Source organism: Arachis duranensis, chromosome 10 (genome assembly GCF_000817695.3).
Source record: "Arachis duranensis cultivar V14167 chromosome 10, aradu.V14167.gnm2.J7QH, whole genome shotgun sequence".
Lineage (NCBI taxonomy): Eukaryota > Viridiplantae > Streptophyta > Magnoliopsida > Fabales > Fabaceae > Arachis > Arachis duranensis.
The window spans coordinates 104,336,690-104,358,645 of NC_029781.3; the positions used below are offsets into that span (position 1 = coordinate 104,336,690).

The 21,956-nt window shown below is 34.7% G+C and overlaps 2 protein-coding genes and 1 pseudogene across 2 annotated transcripts; 2 read left to right on the forward strand and 1 right to left on the reverse strand.

Moving 5' to 3' along the window:
• Positions 1–2: 2 nt before the first annotated feature.
• LOC107471640 (CST complex subunit CTC1) lies at positions 3–8,286 on the forward strand (the record flags this gene model as incomplete). The annotated part of the gene is made up of 16 exons (XM_021134126.2): positions 3–824; positions 933–1,051; positions 1,384–1,458; positions 1,559–1,637; positions 1,733–1,795; positions 1,879–1,956; positions 2,162–2,359; positions 2,556–2,658; positions 2,720–3,006; positions 3,714–4,193; positions 4,637–5,236; positions 5,327–5,418; positions 5,620–5,821; positions 5,900–5,975; positions 7,040–7,305; positions 7,840–8,286. Coding segments are annotated over 16 exons (3,720 nt in total), but the record flags the coding sequence as incomplete, so codon positions are not given.
• A 3,751-nt stretch (positions 8,287–12,037) lies between these two features.
• On the forward strand, positions 12,038–16,380 carry LOC107472036 (putative disease resistance RPP13-like protein 1; annotated as a pseudogene).
• Positions 16,381–17,453: 1,073 nt separating this feature from the next.
• Positions 17,454–21,647, reverse strand: LOC107471992 (probable protein arginine N-methyltransferase 3). Its single transcript, XM_016091555.3, has 7 exons — positions 21,271–21,647; positions 20,285–20,824; positions 20,077–20,174; positions 19,581–19,659; positions 19,207–19,467; positions 18,942–19,109; positions 17,454–18,251 (listed from the first exon to the last, which is right to left on the reverse strand). Exons 1-7 carry the CDS (start codon positions 21,574–21,576, stop codon positions 17,790–17,792), a joined length of 1,914 nt encoding a protein of 637 aa, XP_015947041.1. The 5' UTR covers positions 21,577–21,647; the 3' UTR covers positions 17,454–17,789.
• Positions 21,648–21,956: the final 309 nt, after the last annotated feature.

Here is a 21,956-nt window from a genome sequence, read left to right on the forward strand (position 1 = left end):
AATTCTCCGATGACTCCGCCTCCGTCTGCTGCGACCTCCTCCAATTCCAAGCTTATGCTTTAGGAAAGCAAATCCGCGTCACAGCTTGGAACTTTGTTCCCTTTAAGTGCCATGGAAAGAGCCGTGCGGGCTTCTTGGAGATCATCAAATGGTGTTTTCTTGATCCCAACGAAGAAGCAAACCAAATGGATTCTATTCCGCTTGTGCCGAATCGAAGTTGCGGCAGCTACGGGAACAACTCCAAGGCTCGTTATCGAGTCTACGGAGTGGTGGAGTCGGTTGGCCCTGTTTCCGTTGTCCCTTGTACAATGGTTGCTAGTGTATCCTATTCGGATTTGAATTCGAGTTCTAAAGTGAAAATGTTAGGGTTTGTGGTTCAATTGATGTGTTGTGAGTGCAGGTTATGCGGTTCCAAAGAGTTAATAAGCGATTTAGAGAGTGATAGTGGTCATTCTTTTACTAAAAAGGAGACAGTGTATTTTTGTGGCGGTGCTTCGCCTTGGCACCCTGCAATGACTAAGCTAATTGGTAACCGAGTTATGGTGTCACAGCTAAAGAAGAAATTGGCTTTCATAACGAAGGAGGACTCTTGGGTCATGCATGTGACCGTGGATGTCTCGGTTCTTCATGTGTGTCGAGTTTCCAAGAAATGGCTACCCTGCTTGAAGAGTGGTATGAAGATGAAGGGTGAATGTGGCACGTACACTGGCGTAATCAAAGGTGTCTACATGCAAGGAATGGCTTTGGAGTTGGATCATGATGTTTGGCTTCTTTTAACTGATGAACTGCATACTCTGATGCATGGTTTGAGAGTTGGAGCTGTTGTGAGTGAAGAAAATTTTCTGTTTAGTGAACACTTATCTTGATATTAAATGATGCCTTTCTTTTTTATGTGCTTTAAATTGCATCCCTAATTCTTTGTCATTCTGTAGATATCTGTGAGAAATGTGCATTTTGTGGATCCACAGTTTTCATGGACAAAAATTGTAATTCTCGGAGCCTGCGTTAAGACGAGCATTATTGTGGAATCATTCTCTCCATTGGAAACTGCGTATGTACTGCTACCATAATTGATCTTGCTTGTTTATAGGATTGATAAGAGTGTGTAGTGTGGTGGTTTTGAGACCTCATGTATAGTCAATGAGAAATCTTTTGTTTTTGTTTTGTGCATATTGTCAACCTTCGCTTTATAATTAGGGAGACTGGACCAGTGCCAACAACTTGCTCGAACTGAAGTCATACACGACCATTATCTGATTTTTTGTATGTTTTGCATGAATGTTAATATTGATTTTTCCTTGAGTGTTCCTGTCTTATTTCATTTTGATAGTTGGCCTTACATATTTTTTGCAGATAAAGTGATAATTCAGTTCAGTGTTGCAGGTGTAATGTAGTTTTGAAATCTCAGAGTATGCTTGGACAGTTCATTCAGTCATTACCATTTTCTGCAAGACTCTGGTATAAAATATTTTGATGTCCTTTAGCATGGTTATAAGCAATAGTCATAAAGAGTGCTGTATATTATTCCTTTATCATTATTGCTGTTGTTGGTTGGCAGGCTATTACTTCTTGTCTCAAGCTTACGTAAAATGTTTGCTGGTAGCTTAAGCGACAAGGAGATTTTGGGATCCAAACATGTAATCTTCCTTTTGGTTCAAGGAATTCTTGATTTTTTCCTGGAGATTTATATATGTTCCAATTCTGATGAACTATTGGTGCAATGTTTTCTCAGGAAGAAGGGCTTGCTCAGATGTATGCCAGTTCACTGCTTCCTCCATCAGTGTTTCAATCAGAGGTATACTAACAAACTGATGGTTAGAAAACTTAACTGAAACCAAGTTTCATGCATTAATTTGGTTGTAATTTTTCCTTTGGCAGCATGGTTCTTTCATTGGGATCCGTAAACATGATTTGAACTGCTGTAGTGGAGATCTGCATTGCAATATCCTGAAACTGGTACTTTATTTTATCTTTTCTGTTTTTGTTAAATTTTCTTATGGTAGTTTATCAATTTTGGACAAGATGTGCTCCACAAAATATGGCCACTATTTGACCCCAAAGGAAAAGGAATACTTAGTTTTTCTTATTAGCTGAAGGTATTTGTTATTGACAATTAGAAATTTGAAATTACTGTATCTTTTTTGTTAATACTTTGTTGCAGGTAATACCGGTGTCTGTGTTCATCCATCACTGTATAGATACCTTAGAGAGAACTCTAAAATCAGAAAACCGCTGTAAATTATTGCCTGTTGGCAACCATTCCAGAGTTTTACCTCATCTAGCAAGATATAGTAGCAGACCAGGGAGGAAGACTATTCCTGGCAAAGATGTAGGCATTACTTTGCTTGGACATCTAAAGGTTATTATTCAATATTTGAAATCAAGCTGCATTTTTGCAGTAGCTATGTTAATTCTCTCTTATTCAAATTTATATCGCAGTTTGATTTTCTTTAGTCGATTAATCATGGCCGCACCTTTGTTTTGACACAGATCTTTTGATTTTATTGGCATTCTGCTGATATTAGGTTTTTCATGATTTTGGTTTGAATATTTAGATTAATCCATTGACTACCAGACTGCAGCTGGTTGATGCTACTGGTGGTATTGATGTTCTTATTCCAGACCTTCCCTTAACTTGGAATGCTGAAGAAATATATGAGTGATTCCCCCCGCCCCCCTATTGTTGAAGTATTATGTGATTTTTCTATTTTGGGTTCATAGGTGACAGAGTATGATATTTTTGTGGACGGCATAGGTGAACTTGGGGATCGCTTGGAATTGCTTGAGATTGAGTCATTATCATGCAGAACGATCTTCAATTACATTCAACCAGCCAGAGAGAGGGAGTTAAGCAGCTCAATTTTTGCTTACTTTCATTGGAACAATGCAAAATGCAGAAAATTTCCCCGTTACCCTTGTAGAGATAAGAAAAATGAAAGTCTGGTGCCCAAGCCTGGATGTTACCATTTGCTTAGGGTATCTCACAAATTTCCTCTGCAAGGGAAGGTATGTTAACCATACATTTAATAGGAACTTGCAGCCATTAATTGCTTTGCAAGCTATCATTAAATATTCATTGTGAAGTAGCATAGGATTATTAGTTGTTTTATCATAGAATGTGCAAGTTGACTTTACTTGCTTTTGTAAGTTTAAAATGTCAATTCCTTTGTTTTTAGGATTTTAAATCCTTTGACTACTGTTTTCTCATAGCTGTTCTTTATAAATGAATATATGATTATAAGCTACACCTAATAGGTCTTTTAAGAGTTTATTAGGTGCCTCTGAATATTCTTTATTCGTTTGAACTATCAGATTTGGATCCCTTCGACTTAAACTAATTTTGTTTGAGTTGGGTTGCTTACTCTGGTGATAAAGTATTTCCGGCACTGGTTTTTCCCATCCAGTAGGAGACTCGAAAACCATAATTTGCATAAGAGAAACAAATGCTCAACCACTTGAGCCACGCTCCTCTCCTCGCTTCAATGTTCCGTAAACTTTGTTACTGTTTTGTATTAAAAAAAAGAGTTGTGTTTTTTTCTTTCTTCCATGTAGCTTTACCCATTTGTTTCATTGTTATATAGTTGTGTTTATTTCACCTAGTGAGACAAGACTTTGTTGTTGTTGTTGTTGTTGTTGTTGTAGTATGTGCGGATGTTATGTTTTTTGTTTATAATACATACAATTGAACAATTTTGCACTACTTGTTGTTGCAGTATTCTAATATCATGAAATCAGACAAGTCAAATACTTCTGTTGAGGCGAAAGTCTTGCCATTTGATTTGTTGCTTTCTGAGAAGAGAGAAATTTTGCATTCATATAATGTTTCAAGGGATAAGACCAAGGAAATCTCCGATTATTTAATTAATGGTAACAATGAGGAGCAAGTATGGTCCAATAAGAGGCAGAAACTTGATAAGGAATCAGCATGTGCATCGAAGGATGACTTTTTCACTTCCATTAATGAGCTGAGAGCTTGTTCCAATTTGTTGAATATATCAAAAGAGAACAAAAGAAGTTTTGATTTGAGTTCTGATGATATATCGTGTCTGGCCAATTTTAGAAGGCTACAACATGAGAATGTGATTTGTACTGCTGTTGTGCGCTCTAAATCATCTACAAAGAGTTTTGACTCAAAATCAAATGCAAGGAAAGTTTTGCTAGAGTTCTCATTAGATAGCCTTTTCACGTATCAGGTATTTTATTTACTCTTTTGAATGTGTTTATATAGCCCCTCTTTTTATTTATTGATATGATAATATAAGACCGGATATACTGTTTGCAATGCTATTAATAAATATGTATTTTTTGACATGTTCTATAGTTTATTTTTTATTGTATATGATATTCCTACAATTTACATTAAATATTATTTGGTGCTAAATATATTTATTAGAATATATATTTATATAACTTTTTTATTTCTTAACACTTATTTTCCTTTTAATATAACAAAACAAAATCAAAGTGCAAAAGAGACCGCTTACATTAAATATGCAATGTATTGTATTAGTTTATTATCATGTATAAGATTATGCTGTGAATGCCACAAGGAAAGAAGGCATTAACTAATTCTGTATAGCACTTCCCTTTGCTATGTGAACCGGTGTATTGATTCCCTTTTTATACTGCATTTCAGTCATTGAAGATTGGTGATTGTTACATCATAGAGCATTGTACAAAAGACTGCTTTTGCAATATGAAAGATGCTGGCTTTGGTAGCCGTGCTAAATTTCGTGTTGGTTCTGGGAAACTAATCTTCAGCATTTCATTCATATCTGGAAAAGATTCTGTTTCTCCTAGCGCTGATGTGATTTTGACTAAAGAGCAAATTGAAGGATTTTTGCTAAGATCCAATGTTGATTCACCAGATGTCTCTTCAGATGTTTGTCTGTATCTCCCTGTCAACCTCACAGATCTCCTGGATGTTAACATTATCGAATCAGAGTACAGTGAAATGCATAAATATGCAGTATCAGAAGAGAGTGCTAATGTTTCTGTGGGCCCTGGGATTGTAGCAGGAAGGACTAATCTTTGTTGTGGTTCTCAAAATTCAAACTTCGTGTTTCCCGAGGGAAATTTGATTTCTCTTGAGGGTGATGTGGTTGACATTCATGATATTGGCTCTAGTTTAAGCAATGCATGTTCAAGTGCTGCAAGCCTTGACTCTCTTCAGTTGAAAGGCCTTATTCAAAATAGAAAAAGTCTCTGCATTCATGTATTAGTGCATAAACATATGGTAAGTGTAATTCCATCTTACCCAATTTATATATTTATATATGCTGTGCTTGTTTTTACAACTTAGTCATGCTATTTCATTTCTTATTAGGTGAAGATATTTGGTTCTATAAGCAAGCATGCTTATCCAATTGGTTTTGGACCTGGTGTAACTGCAACATTTCATCGAATCCTTGATGCGAGGTATGAAATTGAGGTCATAGCCTGAAATAACTGGGCTCCAATAAAATGTGGCAGTTGCAAACTATTTTAAAAATGAAATCTCAGTGACAAGGACACCGTATACTTCCATGCCAATCTGCCACATCTGTGCTACTTCCAACACCATTTTCTCATGTGTGTAATCTTGGTAACAAATTTGATTTCTGATTGTTGGTTCTGCAGGTCCGAGAATAAATTCATGTTACTGCCTGTATCATTTATTGTGATAAAGTCAATTAAAGTACATGATAAACAGTGCACTGACTGGTCCTTCAATTTAAGCCTTCTTAAAGATGCATACAATCCATCTCCAGATTCTGTCTCTTGTTTGATCTCTCAGTTGCATCAGTGCCCCAGTAACAAGCAAATAATGCTTCGGTGCAGGGTAAATTCCTTTGCATTTATCTATTAATATCTGTGCACTCAAAGATGAGATTATATTCATTGCTGCTTCTTGTAACAGGTTGTCGCAGTCTTTATTTTAGTTCTGGAGAGGAACACTACTGCTTTTGACATTCCACTTGCTGGTTTTCTGTTGGGTAAGTTAAGATCAAAATCAGTTAATGTTTCCTTTGGAAAAGTCAGCTAAGAGCAAATGAATCATTTTCGATCTGGCAGTTTATTTTACCAAGCGTGCTGGTGAAACTTGGTGCATTTTCGAAACTATTCCTGATTCTTTCTCTTTTGCTTAGTTGAGTATCTGTTTTCTGCCATCTAATTTTATTTTCGGCTGTGCTATTTGTACGAATCAACGTTTTCTAACAGCTTTGATTGAGAACAATAAAGGTGTGTTGGTCTCACACATTCTCTTTTATTACCTCTTTTTCAGAAGTTATAATTTTTTTAATCTAAAGATACAAACTATCTGTAAGAGTTATCAACTAAAAGTTGTTTGATATAGACAACTTTCAATTGTACAAACGAAATGTTCACTTTAGTTGATACTGTCCTAGTTTTCACACTTATGAGGTTTTTTTTCCTTGGTAATAATGCTTATGCCCATATTTATTCACTTAGCATAAAATTGTGTGATTATCTCTCAGATAAACATGGGGTTTGCCGCTGATTGTTCATTTCATGAATTTCTTCTAGGAGCCAATAATTTTTTCTTATAACTTGATTTCTGCATTGACAATGCTTTTTCAATCAGGGACTTGGACAATATTTTAAATATCTTGCTAAGAATCAAATGAGTGATCTTTTTCAGGGCTGGCGATTTATGCCTAATTCAATTACTTGGTTGAAAATAATGTTTGATAGAAAAAGAAGTTCAAAAAAGAAGAGAATTATAAAGACTCTTGGTTAGGATGTCCTCTTTCAGAAAACAAGTAGAAAAGAAATTTCCAAACTAGTAAAACAAGATTGGAGTAACAAATGCACAATAAGATGAGTCAAGAACCTGATTATAGACAATCGACTGATACACTGGAAAATTCAAGCATGTATTGCCCCATAGAATTGCGAAACCTCTAGGACAGCTTGTTAGCATCTGAGTCAAGATTCCCTTTTATATATGATATTTTCTGGGTCTACATTTTTTGCCAGCTGATCTGTGAAGAATTTTGTTTAATGTTTTTTACCCGGCATTTCATGTGTCATGCAGATGATGGATCATCGTCATGTTGTTGCTGGGCCAATGCTGAAAGGGCAGCAGCCTTGTTGAGACTACATGAAGAACCCACCACATCTCGTAATCTAGGGAGAATTTTGAGGAATTATCAGAAAATTACTGTGAAAAACCAAGGGTTATTTATTGAGTCACCTTTTCAAGATCTTGCTGTATCTGTTACTTCTGGCAACGCCATTTACCAATATGACGAAAACAACCTCAAATTCATGATCTTCAATGCGTGTGCTGGTAGAGTATGGGTGAGTTTTCATATATCATACAGATCTGGAGCAGCTGCAGTGATATTAGTTTATCATAAATTTTATCGAGTATAGATAACTTGAATTGGAACTTGACACTGATACATTTGTATAACACTAACATTCTGATTAAGCCAAATTCATTCTTCACGGGGAAAACTAAAAGAAAATCCACCATATTTTAATAAGGAAATATTGATTACACTTGCTATTGCAATTTGTTATAGCATCCTTTTCATTGCTACTGCTATCCCTTGTTAGTGGTCCATTATAGGCAATGTTTGGTTTGAGAGACGAGACTGAAATATAGGGATCAAAACACAAACTGTCTTTGTATCTTATTTGGGATGAGAAACTGATATACTGACACTGATACATTGCATCCCCCTTTTTCTTTGTGTCTGTCTGTCATTACAATATTGGATTATGCAATTCAATACTTTCCATCTTGCTTCCTCTTGTTTTGAACTTTTGATTTGCTTTTGTTCCTCTTAAATATTTGGCTGAATATGGATTTTGACCTGATGTTGTCAGAATGTAGTTGCTAGTCTGATGGATGCAGAGGAAGTTAGACAGTTGGGCAATGACTACCTCACAGAAACAACGAATCTGCGAAGCTTACGGAATATATGGGCCAACCAAGTTTCTTGCCCCCGCATGCTGGCCGAGGCAAAGAACATGCTTCAGGAACTTCGGAGAAGTTCGTGCTTATAATTAAGGTGAATACAAGATTTTGCATGCATTCATGTGAATATTACCCTTACAAATTTCACACAAATTGGAAACCAGTAGGTTGTAGGTGGTTGTTCCTAACAAATCTATGTAGCTATAATATATAGTTATAGAAAATGCAGAGTTTCAAGACTTTGATAACTACCGCACTGTTGAGACACAGGCAGTAATTGTCATGTGGTTAGTTCTATTAATGTATGATGTACGCCATCAATTACCCTGTCAATTATTGAGTTATTTTTATATTGAGCCGGCTCAATTATTGCTTTGTTTATTTCTCTAAAAACACCCTTGGTTTTATTTATTATTTCTCTATCTGATATCTAGTCTTATTTTATATATGTAAAGAAAACAGAGAGATAACTACATATAATAAACTGAATTTAGCTCCTCTAAAAGGAGTGGAGCTAACTCAGAGTTTAAGTTTGGCATAGCTCAAGCTTAATTTGCTTGATAATTGAGTCTATTTTTAAGACTTAAATTTGGCTCACCAAATAATTAATAAACTGATTGAAATTTATTTAAAATGTGTTCAATAATAATTTCATACTCAAAATGAACCTAATTGAGATAGAATATAATTGTAATGAGAAAATTTTAACTTTCTTAATCAATATAATTGAATTTCCTGTCTATGTCAACTTTATATTAGTGGATATTTTTTCCACATAAAATAGCATGCATTACTAAAAGTATCTTTTGCACATGAAAAATTGGTATCAGTTAGATGCCTTTCAAATCCAGCAGTAAATTCACTAAATTGTATCAAGACAAGGTTTAATGGCGAAGAAAATGGACGAGAGTTAATGTGATCAACAACTTAATTATTATAAATACTCTTTTATTATTTAATAGGATTATTAATGGAAACTAGAGTGAGAGGTAGATTATTTATACTATATAGTATATTTTAATAAATGTTATATTAAAAATATTTTAGAGAACAAATTATAAATAGATTTTGAATGTATTTATTTTTAAAAAAGACAGGTTATTTATATTAGAGTTATACAAAATTGTATTTTCTTTTTTTTTTTCATTTTTTGATTTGCATTAATGGCTACAATTTGTCTTTTTTTGTGGTTTTTTGTTTGTAAATAATGAAAAAAATAAATAAATAAGAATGAAAAACATATAAAAATGTTATATTAAATTTAAGGAATTTTTGACAATTAGTATAAGAGATTAAGAAATGAAGAGTAGTAAGAGTCTTGTATAAGTTGTAGAATTTGAATATGTGTAACTGAAATTTTTTATAATTATTATTATTATGACACTTTTAATGTATGTTTATTGCATTTAATTAGTATTTGATATTTCAATCGAATAATAATAGATAAGAGTTTTTTGTTTTAATTTTTTAAAATATTTTATTAAATAGTGATTGGTTGATTTTCATCTAGCAATTTTGGGTATTAACTCTTTCGGCCTGTCATTACCACTGCAAATTCTTCTACAACAAAGAGAATAAGACATGATCAAAGAATGATAATTCATTTCAAGTAAATTGTGGAAGCAATACTGCACATGTGGAATAACAATTTGAAAAAGAGGAACACCTAAATGTAAATTGTGGAAGACTCTACATGTAAAATAACAATTTATAATTTGATGATGAAATATTACAATCCATAGTATATAGGGAGCAATAATTTTAAATGCACATTATTTTTTGTTGTGACTGTTAGACAGAACCTTTTACAAAAGAGAAATACATAAACTTGTACTACTTGCAATGAGTTCACAATTAAAATGTTATTATTTATAACAAATAAATAGGACTATTGAAAATGTTATTGAACAATGAGAAGAGTAAACGACAAAGTTGAAAATGTTTAGGAAGATACCTAGGACAAATTTCCTACGTTGGCGGCGCCGAATGGTGACGTTAGTCTGAGACCCAGAATCGAGCTCTGGCAGGAAAACCGCAAGAGGAGGAATGGAGTTTGCCTTGGTTTCTGCAATTTATGCAATGCGACTCCGACGGAGATGGACATCGCGATGTACAATTTGTTTTGAGGAAAAAACAATGGCTCATAGGACCGGAAGAGGATAGAGAAAATAGGATGGGACCGGAAGAGAATGGAGGAAATAGGGTCTTGGTACGGAGAGGTGCTAAGAGGGTGAGGATTTGAGAAAGGTAATAAGCTCTTTGGTTTTGAGAGCTTTTGTTGTGTTAAATGTTAATTTGTGTTTTTGTTGTTTTAGAAATAAGGATTGATTTGGAAGAAGTTAATTTGTTGGTTTTTATTGTGTTTTTTAGTTATTTTTTGTGTTTTTTTTATGTGAAAATAAAAGTTGATTTGGCAAGATTTGAGTGGTGGATTCTAAAATTTTGCCAAGTAAGCATTGGTGTTGACATGGTGTTAGTAGAAGAAGAGAAATAACTTAGAAACAATGTGGGTAAAACCTATGTACCTACTTTTATATATTAAGAATAGATGCGGCTTCGTCGTGGATGGACATTACGATGGACAATTTGTTTCGAGGAAAAAACAATGGCTCATGGGACCGGAAGTGGATGGAGGAAATAGGATCTTGGTACGGAAGAGGTGTCAAGAGGAAGAGGGTTTCGAGAAGTATGAGAAAGGCAATAAGTTCTTTGGTTTTCAGAGCTTTTTGGAAAAAGTTAAGTTGTTAGTTTTGTTTTTTGTGATTTTTTTTTATTTGAAAATAAAAATTGATTTGGCAAAATTTGAGTGGTGAATTATAAAATTTTGCCAAGTAAGCGATAGTGTTGATATGGTGTAAGTAGAAAAAGAGAAATAACTTAGAAAGAATATGGTAAACCTATGTACCTACTTTTATATATTAAGAATAGAAGCTGTTTAATAATACTTATTTTTCTAGGTGAACAATTATTTGGGACAAGAAAATTTTTAAAATAAATAAATATTTGAGTTCAGAGGGCAGAAGGAATATATCTTGGTGTTTCTTACCGCCCACTTCAAGCAGTGGATCTCAAACTGAAACACAGGATTCGATAGAAAACTAACTAAACTATAGTTCAACTATTTTTCTCTTCTCCACCAATATTTTAGAAATTTCATTCATACTTGAATCGGCTGCTAACTGTTCAGAAAAGTCACCAAGGTTATGAAACTGAACTATAAACTATTTTGCATTATTGCTGCAACGCGTTTGCTTTGATGGCACCATCAAATGAAGAATGGTAAAAAAGAAAGATACTTGTTCTTTCTTTGAACTTTCTCTCTGTCTTAAAAAATATAATCTTTCTTTTTCTTTGAATGCTTATCCTTGGTCAAGTCTTCATAATTCATAAATAAAATCACATCATTTTTCCTCATCTTGGGCCTCACTATAATGCTCCCAAGCATTGTTGGAGTATTTGATACCCACATAGTGCCCACACAAGACAAGCAATTATCCCATTAAGTTGGATGGATTAAATACATAAATAAACCAACCAACTTAGTTTGGCTAAATAGTCAGCTCACTTGTCCGTTTAAGCAAGCGTCAATAATTCAAATCTCATACAGCAACATGTTGACCAGCAGCAAACTCTTAAATAAAGCTGAGATCTGTGGTGGATTAATCCTTAACAGGTCGGACTTATGTCAAAGCAGTTTCAATTATTTAGAAGTTCTCTACCAATAGTCTTAGAACAAATAAAAAGTTCTCTAGCAATAGAATTGTGCTCTATCTGATCCGTTCCACACAACATAGAACTTCTAATACTTTAATTGTCTCTTTTAATTACATAAAGCACTTTAGATAATTTTTGTGTTAATAATCAAGAAAACATAATTACATATTAGTACTAAACTCATTTCAAGAATATATATCAAGCAAGTGTCAACGATTGGTGATGTCCATAATGTATTCGACATGGAAACACGACAACTCGACGAGATATTCGTGCTTCATTGCTTCCCATCAATTATTGTATTATTAAATCTTGTAATAGTAAACAGGTTAGAGTAAACAAATATTGGTCCATTTTGTTCACAATTCACCATTACAAGCAGCAAAACTTTTCCTCCAATCTTATTTGACTTTTGAGCATACTTGAGACACCATGGTTTTGGAACTCGTTGGTGGAGCTTTTCTAGGAGCTGTGTTTAATGTGCTGCTTGAAAGAATAGCTTCCCCTGAAGTACTCAGCTTCTTGAAGGAGAAGAAAATGAACAACAGGTTGCTGAAGAAGTTGAAGCTGATTTTGCTGTCAGTTCATGGAGTTCTTGATGATGCAGAGGGAAAGCAGATTACAAATCCAGCAGTGAAAGAATGGCTAGATGAGCTTAAAGATGCTGCATATGAAGCTGATGATTTGTTGGATGAGATATACACAAGATCTAAATATGGTGCTGGTGAGGTATGCAACTTTGACTTTAATTCTTGGAGCTCATTTGAGAATGAAGTTGAAGAAAAAATGGAGATCATTGAGAAGTTAGAATTTATCGCGAAGCAGAAAGATTTCCTCGGTCTAACTGGGGATATAGGAGTCAAGATCCCACAGAAGACTCCCACAACATCTATAGTTGAAGGGTCTAATGTATATGGAAGAGATGATGATAAGGAGTTCATGATCAAGCTACTATTTGATGTTGAAAATGGTGATAACAAGATAGGAGTGGTTCCTATTGTTGGCATGGCCGGAATTGGAAAAACAACCTTGGCTCAACTTGTTTACAATGATGTTAGAGTGAAGGAACACTTTGATCTCAGAGCTTGGGTCTGTGTTTCTGAGGATTTTGACATATTCAAGATTACTGAAACACTCTTGGAGATTCTCACCATGTGCAATCATGCTATTAGAGATCTAGATTCACTTCAAGTTGAACTGAAGAGGAGGTTGAAAGGGAAGAAGTATTTGTTTGTTTTGGATGATATGTGGAATGAAAACTATGATGATTGGGACATGTTGAGAAATCTTCTTCAATATGGTGCTCATGGGAGTAAGATCATTGTGACTACAAGAAGCGAGCGAGTAGCATCAATCATGCAAACCATTCCATCATATCACTTGGGATATTTATCAGATGAAGATTGTTGGATGTTGTTTAAAGCATGCATTTGATTATAGAAGCTCTGATACCTATAAAATCATGGAAGGAATTGGTAAAAGCATTGCTAAGAAGTGTAAAGGGTTGCCTCTGGCTGCGAAAACATTAGGAGGACTATTGCGCTCTAAAACAGATGTGAAAGAATGGGACAACATATTGAAGAATGAGATATGGGAGTTGTCAGATAGAAAGAGCAATATTCTTCCAGCTTTGAGATTGAGTTATTATTATCTTCCTTCACATTTAAAGCGATGTTTTGCTTACTGCTCAATCTTTCCTAAAGGGTACGAATTCGACAGAGAGGAGTTGATATTGTTATGGATGGCAGAGAATCTACTGAAAGAACCAAAAAGAAACAGAAGACTTGAAGAAGTTGGAGATGAGTACTTTCATGAATTGGTAGCAAGGTCATTTTTCCAACAATCAAGACATAATGGATCACTCTTTGTGATGCATGATCTTATCAATGACCTTGCTAAATATGTATCTGGAAAATTCTGCATCAGATTGGAAAACAACTTAGATGAAGATGCTGGGGAAAGGACTCGTCACTTGTCACAAATTATTGCAAATAGGTATCCATCTATAAACTTTGATGCTTTCCAAAAGGCAAGTGGTCTACACACTTTTTTGCAATTAAGCTTGGTGGATCCACCAATATGCCTTTTCAACAAGGTGCCAAAGGATCTGTTTATGAAGCTAAGGCGCTTGCGAGTGTTATCTTTGGTTGGTGCGCGTGGTAGTCTTAACGAATTGCTCCATTTCATTGCCAAACTCAGACATCTGAGATACTTGGATGTGTCACAAACTCAAATAAAGAAGTTGCCTGGTTCCATCTGTACTTTATACAACTTACAAACACTCAAGGCTGCAAGATGTCCTCATCTCACAGAATTGCCAAGGAATATGCATTGTCTAGTCAATTTGAGATACCTTGACATCTCGGCTTCTCGGATAGAACGGATGCCATTGCACATGAGTAATCTAAAAAGCCTGCAAAAGTTGAGCAATTTCTTCGTGAGCAAGGAATCTGCTTCTTCGATTGGTGAATTAGGCGAACTATCACATCTAAGAGGTTCTTTGATGATTCAAAACATAAAGAATGTGGTTGATCCTAAAGATGCAATGAAAGCAAGTTTGAAGGACAAGAGGAATCTTGATAAGTTGACTTTTGATTGGGGAAGGTCTGCTGATACAGAAAATTCCCAGCATGAAAAGAATATACTCGAAAAGCTGCAGCCAAATACAAATTTGGAAGCCCTTGAAATTGTGCACTACACAGGTACTCAGTTTCCAACTTGGTTGGGAGATCCTTCATTCTTCCACCTAGTTTCTCTGTCACTTAATCATTGTAAATATTGCCACATATTGCCATCACTTGGACAGCTTCCATATCTTAAAGAACTACATATTTCAAAGTTTAAGGAGCTAGTTAGCATTGGACCTGAATTTTATGGAGTCAGTGGTTGCACAGGGAATCAACATTTTCCTTCTCTTGAAATTCTAACATTTTATGGCATGCCGGCGTGGGAGAAATGGATTCATGCAGGTGAAAGTGAAGGCTGCAAAGTTTTCCCTTGTCTCAGAGAGCTTCATTTGGAGGAATGTCCACAACTATCTGGTGATTTGCCTACTTTTCTTCCTTCTCTTACAAATCTTACCATGAGATACTGTAATCAGATTTCAACTTCACTCCCAAAAGCTCCGGCTATGCGATCATTACATGTTGATAACTGTTGGAAAGTAGAAATCCTAAAAAAACTAATGGGGTGCCGGGAATCACTTGAATCATTAGAGATATACAATAGCTGCCACTCTCTGAAGTCTTTCCCACTAGATTTCTTCCCCTATCTTAAGTCCTTGGTAATCTGGGGATGTGAAAATCTAGAATCTCTAACTACTTCAGCGCCACAGACGGAGGGAACACTCGAGCTTCTAGCATCTCTAAACTCATTGTGCATATGGAGATGTCACAACTTTGTGAACTTTCCTCATGCAGGATTGCCTACACCCAACCTTGCTTCTTTGAAAGTTCGCTACTGCAGCAAGTTAAGTTCACTTCCTAAACAAATGCATACTCTTCTCCCAAGTTTAAAGGAACTCCAAGTTTGGAGTTGTCCAGAAATCAAGTCACTTCCAAATGGAGGTTTGCCAACTAATTTGAAGTCATTCAAGATTAGAGATTGTGACAACCTCTTTGCTCGCCGGCTGGACTGGAATATGTCGTGCTTGGCCTCGCTCGAGCACTTTTCAGTTGAGGGAAAATGTGAAGATGTTGAGTCCTTTCCAGAGGAAGGCTTGCTTCCTTCCACACTAACACAACTGGAGATTCAAGGTTTATCAAACCTTAAAACTTTGGATATGAAAGGGCTTCAAAACCTCACTTCTCTCAAGAAAATTCAGATCCTTGATTGTTGTAAGCTTGAGTCAGTAGGAGAAGGAGGAACATTGCCTTTATCTGCAGTTGATCTTGATATTTGGAAGTGTCCTTTACTGAAAGAGCAGTGGCAGAGAGAGAACAAGCCCAACATTTCTGGCAACCATGGCATTTGGATCTGTGATCAATACATTGAAGTGGATGAGCAGCATGATTTGTAGATACTGATCCCAATTCCCAAGTGAGTATCTTTTTTCTTCATGCTTTTTATTCAAACTGAAGTATAACAATTACCGACGAAAGATCATGTCATTAACCAAACTAGCCATAATCTAAGCATCGATGGTTGATTCCACAACTTGACTCCATGATCTTGAAGTCACATGGAGATAATTCAACTATTTTTTCAAGACTCAATTCAACCAAATTAATCATAGAATTAAAATTCACCTAGTGTACCTAAAGAGTAAAGACTTCTTTGTTTGATAAATCTACCTAAAAAAGTGGTTAGTTTTGTTAGTGGTATGATCTTTTGTGATATTTTTCCTTTCCAAGTATGAATTTTTGTCTTTCATGGATAATTTTTTGATACTAAAATGTTCATTTTGCATTTATTCAGGTGTTGACAGAATTTATACACTGCAATTCAACATAAATACTTCATGATCTGCACAACTTAGTAATTGGCAACAGCAAGTTAATTCATAAGGTTTGTATTATATGTTAGTATGACTTCATATTTTAAAAGCATGATTCCAATAATTCAAAAGCTAATTCTGCTAATGAAAACCGAGGTTCTGCTATGAATTCTTTCATTCAATTCTATTATTGTCAAATTTCGTGTTTGCATGTATGTATTCAAGAGAATGAACAGAAAATCCGGAAAAGATCCTCTTGAATTGAGTTAGTTTGTGAAGTGAGAAATTGGGAATTAATCAGCCTCGGATTAGTAACTTCTATTTAGCCAAACCAATTTACAATAAGAGTTACCAATCCACGGATAATTAATTCCTCACTTTCTCACTTAAGAGGATCCAAATTTGTAAATAACACATCTATAAATCTTGAATCATGTTTGCAACTTTTCATGAGGTCATTGGTATAAATGCTAGTTTTCCTTGCATGAATATGAAACTGTTCCAATGACAACAACAGGAGTAACAGATGTCTATCTAATTCTCCTAAAATGAGAAAGTTGGTCAAGTGAAAAGCCAAGAGTCTAATTAATTAATTATCCTTAAATCAAAGTAGTAGACTCACACATAACATAAGGAGTAAAGTATGTTTCTTATTTCTAATTAGGGTGAACGCGGATTGGATCGAATTGGGTATGGCCAAATTTTCGATCCGATCCGTGCTAAGATCATTGGATCGAATCGGATCCAATATCTGCAGTTTTTAAGCTCGGATCGGATATCGGATATATCCGCAAAATACAAAAATATTTTTAAAAGTTTATTTTTATTAAAAAAATATTAATAAAATTCATTTTTTCTATTCTTTTAAATATGTTTATTCTTAAAATAATATTAAATTACTTTTTTTAAATAATACATTAAAATAATATAACATATACGATAATTATTAATTAAAATAAAACATGAAAATAATATTTACTTATTTATTTCTTTAATTTTGCGGATACGCGAATAGGCAGATACCTATACAAAATTCGCAATCCATATTCACAATTTTCAGATCAGATTCAGATAAACACCGCGGATATGCGGATCAGATCCAATCTATGAATACACCTATTTCTAATGTTTGTGATTTTCTTTTAAAATACTCTTAACATTTAATTTTATTCTTAACATTTTTCTGTTGTATCGAAATTATCCATGAACAATAACTTCATCTAAAACATTAAAAACAAAGATTGAAAACATACAAGGATAATTCTGACACAAATATGTGCAACAATAGTATTTTAAAATAGACTATCTTGCCTTTATCTCTATCTCAAAACACATTTTTGGCTCTATATTCATATTTTTGTTGTGTCTCAACTATTATACAGCAGCTAAGAAACTAGTACACAGTCCAACGTATGTGGGTTCATATCATCCTTTTTAAGATACACAACTGAAGAATATATGCAACAATGAGTCCACAGCGATGCAACAATAACATGGCTAGTTATATCTTTTTTATATTTTATCACGATTCAAAATTTTACCGATTAACGTAGCCTAAAACAACATTCTAAAAAATAATTAAGAAAAGGACCTATTTCCTCGACAAAAATGGAAACCTATGAAAAGGGTTACAACATTCTAAAACATTTTTGTAACTGGCTGCCAACAAGATGCCAGTATGAAGATCTTTGCTATTGTGGTGTATGAACTCTACTGCAAAGAAAAAAATTGAGCCGGCCAACTGCGTCTCCGGCCATCAGGACTAACACCGACAACTTCTAATGAAATATCAATACTGCGATGCTCTGTGGAACGTACAATGCTGACACGCACATCAACCTTTGCAGCAGGAAAGTCCTCAGTGCCGATTGCTGCCAGATCACCATTGTTTCCTTTCTGAAATCCAATCTCAACGGGTTCCTTAAAGGTTAAGATTGTTTGTGACCAATGTGTTTTTGGTGTGTAAGGAGATGTTGATAACACAGTTGGCGCTTCACGGCAGAATCTGCTTGTAAATCCGGTTTCAAACCACAATACAACTCCATAACACCGACAGCATGTTTCAGAATCTACACGCATTTCTCCATATTCCAAAACTCTTGATTTTGGTTCCAAAGTGGCAGTTGCAGTGAAATTAACGTCATTAGGCTTCATGGTTGCCAAATCAAAGGTCTGGACAAAGAAACAAAAGTGTACTTCAATAATCAATTATAGACCGGGAACTTACTAAAGAATATGCCCTGTAAAACTATACCTTTCCTCCTAGAGACATTACGATTTATCTGCTATCTAGACAGAAATAACAAGGCTGAAATGCTAATGTGATTAAATAGCACACGCAATGATTATACATTTACAGAGGATGATTAAAAGATAAGCAACATATCTGGAAATGCTACTAATAGCTTTAGAATCCTGTTTTTAACTTGAAAATATGCATGTATATAGTTACCAAAAGTAAATTTGGCATTCTTTACAGAAGCTGGCACTGTCAGAAATGGGCTTAAAGAGGAAAACTTGTGTAGAGGATTTTGCTTTCCGAAAGACCTAAGTAATATTTCCTATTAAATAAAATAATAGAAGGCTTTTGACCATTTACCACCGAGAAGAAATCACCATAAGGATACCAAACAGTGATTTTTTTATGATGTTACAAATACATGCAATTCATAAAAGTTGAACTTGGTCTACGCTAAAGAAAATTAGTTGAAACAAATCATAGATGATAAACTAGCAAGATCCATAAGGTGATTGCAAAATTATATAAATACACCTCAATAAAACGAAAGAAGTAAAGAATTCAACAATGTTATGTCTCATTAAACATCCACATATGCAAAAGCAGCAAAGCAAAGCACCAACCTGAAGAACCGCAGAACTGGTAACTAAATCTTGAGAGTCCACAACATCGACTATAGGAATTTGGGCAGCATCTTTGACAAGTTCCTTCCCAATGAAAGACATGTCAAATTCACACACGTTTTCCCAAAATGGAAGACTTGTGCCACCTTTTCCAAATCCTGCAACAAACTGAAAGGGAAATTGGAATAACTGAATTGTTAATACATCGACTGATAATAGATAACCCCTAAATAAAATATAGTGATGAGTGACGGGTGAAACTTACAATAGTTGCTGTGTCAGGAAGAATGGCACCTCCAGTCTTCAACCACCGGTCGCGTGCATAGAGCACAGAATCAAGCATGGATTCGTATAGCAGGCAATATCCCATCCATTCACTTAACAATACATCAACACTGTGAGGTTTAATTCCAACATTTTTGTCAATTTCTTCAACCATACCATGAATCACTTCTACCACTCCCTTTTGATGGCCATTCACACCACACTGGCTTTTATCCAGTAAGAGACCGTTATCTTTTGCAACCTTAATTTTTAAAAAAATATATTGAAGGTGAAAAAACCAACAAGATATTGATTATAGCACTAAATGCATAGTTAAGGAGATATTGTGAGAAGTAATGTACAGAAAATGCATACCTGAGATGCTACTGCTGCCATCTTGGTACTAGCCTCAACTGCTATGACCCGTGATGCCCCTGCTTGAGCTGCAAATAGGCTGAAGAATATACAAGTAAAATATGTCACAAAAAAATGATTGAGTTATCAAATAAGGTATACAAACACACAGACCCCAAAGCATACTTTATATTATCACACTAGCATTATGAATATCAACCAGATAATCACCCTGGGCATTGTAATGCCACCAAATATATGCAAACAAAAGCAGTCCACCCAGTAACCTAGCAGGACACATTGAGTATGAAATCTTGTACAATAGAAAGAAATATGTAATGTCATTACAGACATAAATAATATGAAAGATTAATTACCCTAGTAGTTTGTATTGTTAGTTTGAAAATTGAATAAAATAATTCAGCATTCCATTTTTTATTTTTCTTTTGGATAAAAATTATGCCGCGATCAATGACTAGAGAGTATATATTGTTTGCTTATAATCGAAATTTCTCACCTCAGGATGCCAGTTCCACAACCTACATCCATAACCACAGCACCATTTAGGAGAGAGGGATTTTTCAAAATTGCCTGGCCATAAGCATCCATTCTCACCTACATAAAGAAAGCTAGGACATCTATAAAATGATGATAACAGTAGAGTGAAACATCTCACGGTGGATTTTCTTAAACCTGAAGCAAACAAATGCAAATACAATTCATACCTTATCACTTAACATCTCACGGTGGATGCCGTATGAGCTATAAGACCCAAAATAACTTTCATTAACCATCTTAATCTGCTTTTCCATGTGATTTTGAGATTTGGCCAACAAGAGCCCTTCTTCTCTAGCCTCATCAATTGAGGGCACATATGCTCTAGAGTTCTTGCCATTAACAAGTTCCTTGTCTGAAGAACTAGCCTGGTTCAAATGATCATTAGGAACAGAAGCAACCTTCTGGCTGCTACTCGTATCATGTACACCATCAGTAACTACCACATTTTTCAAATCAAGAGTGTCTATAGAGTTCTTCAAATCCATCATAAGATCTTCATCCATTGGTGGAATTTGCTCATCTTCCCCATCTTCATAATCAACAAAACTGTACAACAGTGAATCATCTTGCATAAAAGGTTTTAAATATCTATCATCATCCCACTTAATCTTTATATCACTTAAGTCAATTGCATCATGCAGATGATTCAGCAAGTCTTGGTTGGACTGACATGTCGATCCACAGCTCCAACATTTGTTATCTGCCACCTGGTAAAAAAAAATAAAAGAAACCAAAACTTAGCAAAATGTAGAAGTAAATTTATTGAAACTCCATGCTCTGAACCTCAAAATCCAAACTTAAAGGAACATTCAAACAGATACACAAAATATATTGGTGGGGATCCACTTACACCGAGTGTAAGTCTTGTCATACTTATGACGAATAAATTTATATAAATTACCAATTTCACAAATGCTAGCAATCATTGATGAAACATTTCACTTCATAGATCAATTAAATTACATATCTATTGCTATTCGAATCTTCTAAATTTTTTATTATCAAGATAATATGATGTTATTCAATGATTGGATAGATGGAATTCATAAATTGAGTTCAGTTAATATTTTCTTACTTTGACGCCATTTTTACACAGAACCTTAGATTAACATCTAAAAAGGAGAAAAAGGAAAGTGTAGAAATGGAAAGTAACCTGAGAGCGGATATAGTTAATAAGCTTGAAGGAGGAATAGAAATCCAAGGTAAGAGCATTTCGAGTGGCATGGAAATCGAAGTGGTGAATGGAAGCGCAATGTGCAAAAAGGGAATCGCAAGAAGCGTAGCGAGAATCACAGAAGAGGCAGAGCAATTCCGATTGTGGATCACCGTCGTCTCCTTCCCAGTCGTCCCATCCTTCTTCGCCGTCTTCTTCTTCTTCTTCTTCATAATCTTCTTCTTCGTCTTCGATTCGTTTGAAAAGCTCTTCGTCTTGTTCGTCTTGCTTACCGTTGGAAGCCATGAGTGTTGTAAAAAGCTTAAACCCTTAAAACCCTAAAAATCGATTATGAAAAAGCGGCGACTACACATTATGGGGTGTAAGCTGAACTGTAATAGTAATAATTTGGAATAAAATATCTTTAACAAAAAATAAAATGATTAATTTTAATGAATTAATAGTGTAAAAATTTACACAATTTTTTAACTAAATTTATATATTTAGATGACTTTTTAAAAAGTATTAATTACTTTTGAGCACATTTGTGTACAATTTTTTTATACTGCATAAAAATTGATTTTTTTTATAAAATATTTTCTTTGGCCAAGATAGTTTACCTTAGTTATACTTTTAAAATATTTTGTAAGAATTTCCTCTATATTGAGGGAAATTGGAATTTCTTA

Excerpts from the sequence above, each read along its gene's own strand:
- LOC107471992 (XM_016091555.3), bottom strand. The coding sequence starts at position 21,576 with ATGGCTTCCAACGGTAAGCAAGACGAACAAGACGAAGAGCTTTTCAAA. Across the intron at positions 20,825-21,270 it reads TTAACTATATCCGCTCTCAG|GTGGCAGATAACAAATGTTG; the intron begins GTTACTTTCCAT and ends TTTTTTTACCAG. Across the intron at positions 19,468-19,580 it reads TGGCAGCAGTAGCATCTCAG|GTTGCAAAAGATAACGGTCT; the intron begins GTATGCATTTTC and ends TTAAAAATTAAG.